Source organism: Sceloporus occidentalis, unplaced genomic scaffold (assembly GCF_023333645.1).
Source record: "Sceloporus occidentalis isolate IW3139 unplaced genomic scaffold, rSceOcc1.0.p SCAF_39, whole genome shotgun sequence".
Taxonomy (NCBI): Eukaryota; Metazoa; Chordata; class Lepidosauria; order Squamata; family Phrynosomatidae; genus Sceloporus; species Sceloporus occidentalis.
The window spans coordinates 3171127-3176137 of record NW_028317019.1 but is presented as its reverse complement, the minus strand read 5'-3'; the positions used below and the strand labels follow the sequence as shown (position 1 = coordinate 3176137).

General features: G+C 41.0%; 1 protein-coding gene across 1 annotated transcript; it reads right to left on the bottom strand.

Moving 5' to 3' along the window:
- Positions 1 to 833: 833 nt before the first annotated feature.
- LOC149290419 (uncharacterized) lies at positions 834 to 4037 on the bottom strand. The gene is made up of 2 exons (XM_089489326.1): positions 4020 to 4037; positions 834 to 2026 (listed from the first exon to the last, which is right to left on the bottom strand). The coding sequence occupies exons 1-2, from the start codon at positions 4035 to 4037 to the stop codon at positions 1034 to 1036; spliced, it is 1011 nt and encodes a 336-aa protein (XP_089345452.1). The 3' UTR covers positions 834 to 1033.
- Between the last annotated feature and the right edge of the window lie 974 nt (positions 4038 to 5011).

Genomic DNA, 5011 nt, shown 5'->3' with positions numbered 1-5011 from the left:
TGGAAAATAGCCCTCCCTAAGAGATGCATCTATGATACATCTCAGGTGAGTCCTAAGTCCATCTCCTCCTTGGAACACTAGCCATGAAGGGCAAGGGTTGAGAGGGCAAGTTGTCTTCTTCACACTTCCAAGGAGCTTCTCCATGTCCTCAGTACTCACAGATTCAAATTGATCCAGTATGATCTTATTCACTGAGTTACTCGACACCTCACCTATAGCCTCTATAATAATGTCGGCCTCTGGAAGAAGGGAAGGAGTACGCCCTTCCTTCCTTCCTTCCTTCCTTCCTTCCTTCCTTCCTTCCTTCCGGAATGGAGCCCAAGCTGCAGAACTGGACTCAGGAGAGAAAGGCTGGGAAGACTCTGCTTTGTACATATAGCTCTTTCTCTCTCAGTATATGTATATGTGTGTGTGTGTGTGTGTATGTGTTTGCCTCTGCTGTTCTTATGGCTGGGAATGGAGGTGAGGACTGAGGACAGAAGAAAGTGTCAATTTTGTGCAAATGCAGAACTTCTGTGCATTAAAGAGTCCATTGTGTTGAAATAGCAAAGAACTTTATTGAGAACACATAGAAGGAATTCAGTGTTTAAGCCAGAACTGCCCACTCCAAGCCAAACTATACATTAAAACCCCAAACCTAAAACACCACCCTCTTCCCAACCTAGCCCCCACCTCCAATTCCTACAGTCTATGCCCTACGGGTAACAAGACCCCCTTTGCCACCCCCAGAAACTAACCCCCTTTCTGTTAATATCATTCCCATAACTATTTGAGCCAGCTGCAACAAATCCCACCCCTCTATTTCGCTAACCTATACTACAATCTCTAGTCAAATTTATAAACTATGATCTATACTAACAGCAATGAAAACCTAAACTTAACAAAATATAACTTTAAAACATAAACAGACTTATCCACAGACAAACCACAGACATATGGATAGACAACCCTTACAAACAAAAGCATAAGGGCCTTTTCACTGCTGGATTGAAAATATATTTTCTATATTAATTCTTGAAAAAATTATGTTAGTTCACTTCTGGGATTTGTTTGGCTTCTCTCCTGTGTGGCCTCTCTGATGTATCTCTAGGTATGACTTTGATGAAAAACATTTCCCACAATGCTGGCATTTGTATGGCTTCTCTCCTGTGTGGACTCTCTGATGTTTCACTAGGTCTGACTTCGAAGAAAAGCATTTCCCACAACGCTGGCATTTGTATGGCTTCTCTCCTGTGTGGACTCTCAAATGTTTCACTAGGTCTGACTTCCAACAAAAACATTTCCCACAATGCTGGCATTTGAATGGCTTATCTCCTGTGTGAATTCTCAAATGTGTCACTAGGTTTGACTTCCCAGAAAAACATTTCCCACAATGCTGGCATTTGTGTGGCTTCTCTCCTGTGTGGATTCTCTGATGTGTCACTAGGTTTGACTTTGATGAAAAACATTTCCCACAATGCTGGCATTTGTGTGGCTTCTCTCCTGTGTGGATTCTCTGATGTGTCACTAGGTTTGACTTTGATGAAAAACATTTCCCACAATGCTGGCATTTGTATGGCTTCTCTCCAGTGTGGACTCTCTGATGTATCACTAGGTATGACTTCAAAGAAAAACATTTCCCACAATGCTGGCATTTGTATGGCTTCTCTCCAGTGTGGACTCTCTGATGTATCACTAGGTGTGCCTTCTGAGAAAAACATTTCACACAATGCTGGCATTTGTATGGCTTTGCTCCTGTGTGAGATCTCTGATGTATCACTAGGTGTGCCTTCTGAGAACAACATTTACCACAATGCTGGCATTTGTATGGCTTCTCTCCTGTGTGGACTCTCTGATGCTTGACAAGGACTGACTTGTACGCAAATTTTTTTCCACAATGCTGACATTTATGTGACTTCTTTCCTGTGTGGACTCTCTCATGACTGACAAGTTCTTCTGTAAACAAGGACAATGACAGACAAGACTGAATCTCAGTGTTAAGAGAAGAAGGTGTTACCCCAAGATTTAGCCCTACATTCACGCCTCCCTATTTCAGGTTAAATTAATAAAGTTGGTGTGAGTGACTCAAGCATGACACTGTTCTGGATGCCCCCAAATCCATATAACGATTGTATCCTTACTCATAGGAGCTAGCAAAGAAGAGATTGTAGGGGAACTTTCATGAGGAAATCCAGTGGAAGCAGATAATCAGGCAGTTGAAAAATATTCCATTAAATTTGTGTAAAAATACTTTGATTGAAAAGTAGCATCATTTCCTGTGAGACTGCCATAGAGTGTTGAGTCAGAGCACATGGCATGATGCAAGCTAACCGCAGAGGATGCTTCATGTTGTGTGGCACCAGGAGATGACTCACAACCAATACAGTATATAGCTAAAAAAGCCAATGTCATTCTAGGTTGCATCAATACAAGCAAAGTTTCTAGATCAAGGGATGTAATAGTGCTACTTTATTCTGCTTTAGTCAGAATAATCCTGTGTCCAGTTCAGGGCCCCACAATTTAAAAAGGATGTTGTCAAGTTGGAACATGCCCAGAGGAAGGCAGCCAAAGTGGTGAAGGATCTTGAAACCATCAAGCCCTTTGAGGAGCGACAGTAAGACCTCTTTGACAGTGCAACTCCCTTAGTTTTGTGGAGTCCTCTTCCTTGGAGGTCTTTAAACAGAGGATGGATGGTGTTTGGAAATGATTCTATAATTCTAGTGGAATCATAACACCAGGATAATTTAGCATAAAAGGGACCTCAATCTTCATAGAAAGATGAATGGATTCAGGTTCCTTACCCACAGAAGCCACATTCTCATAATTCTCCATCATTACACAATTGTACATAAGTCTCTGCTTCTTCGTCAACAGATTCCATTCATCCTCAGTGAAATATACTGCCACATCCGCAAAGGTCACCTGCAACAGAAAACAGCCTTCATCCAGAGAGTGACTAAGGAAAAGGGGAGGAAATCACATAATGCATCCAAATATTATTTCATCACTTCAGAATTCAGTGCAGGAAATAAACTTTAAATTATGTTAGCAAGCAAAAACCTGCTGCCTTTAAATCTAGTTTGTCTCGAATCCTTTCAATATAATATACTTAGGGAGCTGGACATGTTTAGCCTGGAGAAGGCAAGGTTAAGAGGTGATATGATAGCCCTGTTTAAATACTTGAATGGATGTCATATTGAGGAGGGAACAAGCTTGTGTTCTGCTGCTCCAGAGACTAGAACATGGAACAATGGATGCAAACTGCAGGAAAAGAGATTCCACCTGAACATTAGGAGGAACGTCCTGACAGTAAGAGCTGTTTGACAGTGGAACACACTCCTTCCTCGGAATGCAGTGGCGTCTCCTTCCTTGGAGGTCTTTAAGATGAGGCTGGATGGCCATCTGTCAGGGATGCTTTGAGAGTTCCTGCATGGCAGGGGGTTGGACTGGATGGCCCTTGTGGTCTCTTCCAACTCCATGATTCTATGATTCTAATATCATAAACAATATAATTTAGGCCATTGCTGGGATATTGAAGATGTATTAGGATACTCACTATCCCAACACATACAGAACATTTAGCCACCAAAGAATTATAGTGCATTTCTTGCCACATTTCAGAGGCAAACATCATTTTTAATAACAGTTTTGTGGAGCACACTGGGATTGAGGGCCACTGGGGCTACCCCATATTTAGATCCAGAGATGTTCCCCCATATCCTCCAACATTGCACAGATGGGAAAAGCAAGACACATGTGGACAAGCAATCCAGAAGGCAGTGAAGATGGCCAAAGTTGTTTATGAGGAAGGTCACACAAACGGGGAAGGGCACAGCAGTTTGCTTTTGCTTCAGCCTCCTGGGAAGGACAATACCCCTCTTCCTTCTTTCCTCTCCTCTCCCCACTTTTGAGTTGATGGGGTGCAAACTCAATGGCACTCAGGAATTGAAGTGAGCTGAGAAGGGGGAAAGTGGGAGGAGGAGAGAGCAACCGGGACATTTTTGAAAGCCCCTGAAAAAGTGGGGTGACAGAGGGTTAACCAGGACTGTCTCTGCCATATTAGGAGAATATGTTCACTGCTTGCTTTCATGTTGTTGTGGGTTAAGGATTGGGTAATTCTAGAGGATGAAAGACTTCTGGAATTGGAAGGGGATGGGTTGAAATTTGGTTGGCATGCTTACTTGGCAAATCCCAACAAAATAAAAATTTTATGGATCATTGTATTAGGAAACCCCTGTTAAAAATTTGGAACCGTTACAAAGATAGAATCCTACCTAAATTGAACGGATGGGTCTCCCCTCATGAAGCCTTCTTTAGAAAGGAAATGGCCAAAGACTCAAAATGGCATAATTATAATGATTTGTTGGAATTTCAGAAAGGAAATTGGGTAATTAAAACAAGAGAAAAACTACTGGAAGAAGGATGGAAAGGAACATGGTTCGCATACAGACAGATCTATGAACGATTTAGGTTAGATGAGAAAACATATGGTTTTGTAAGAAAGGAGGATGACCCTCATTTAGGAAAGATTTTGGCCCTTGAAGAAAATAAATTAATTAGCAAAATCTATAAAACACTATTACAGTATGACACAGAAGAGGAGGTGGTAAAACACCAGATGATTAAATGGGCAAGGAGAGTTGGCCACCCTATATTATTTTCACAATGGGAAAGATTTTGGAAAAATGGATTTAGATATACAGCTTCTCAAAACTCGAGGGAGAATTTTTACAAAATGTTTTATCAAAGGTATCTCTTACCAGACAAACTAGTAAACATCTATAAAAACAATAGCAACAGATGCTGGAAATGTAAAAAGAATATTGGTGGTGGACGTGTGATTGGGCTAAAAAAATTTGGGCAATGATTAAGGATTGCATCAGCGAAATTTTAAATATCAATTTACATTTAAAACCCGAATTTTATCTTTTGGGTATATTTGGAGATGAAATTCCCTCTAAATATGGAAAAAATGTTTTTTATATGGTCTCTCTTGCCCGGATATGTTATGCTCAAAAATGGAAATGTAGTG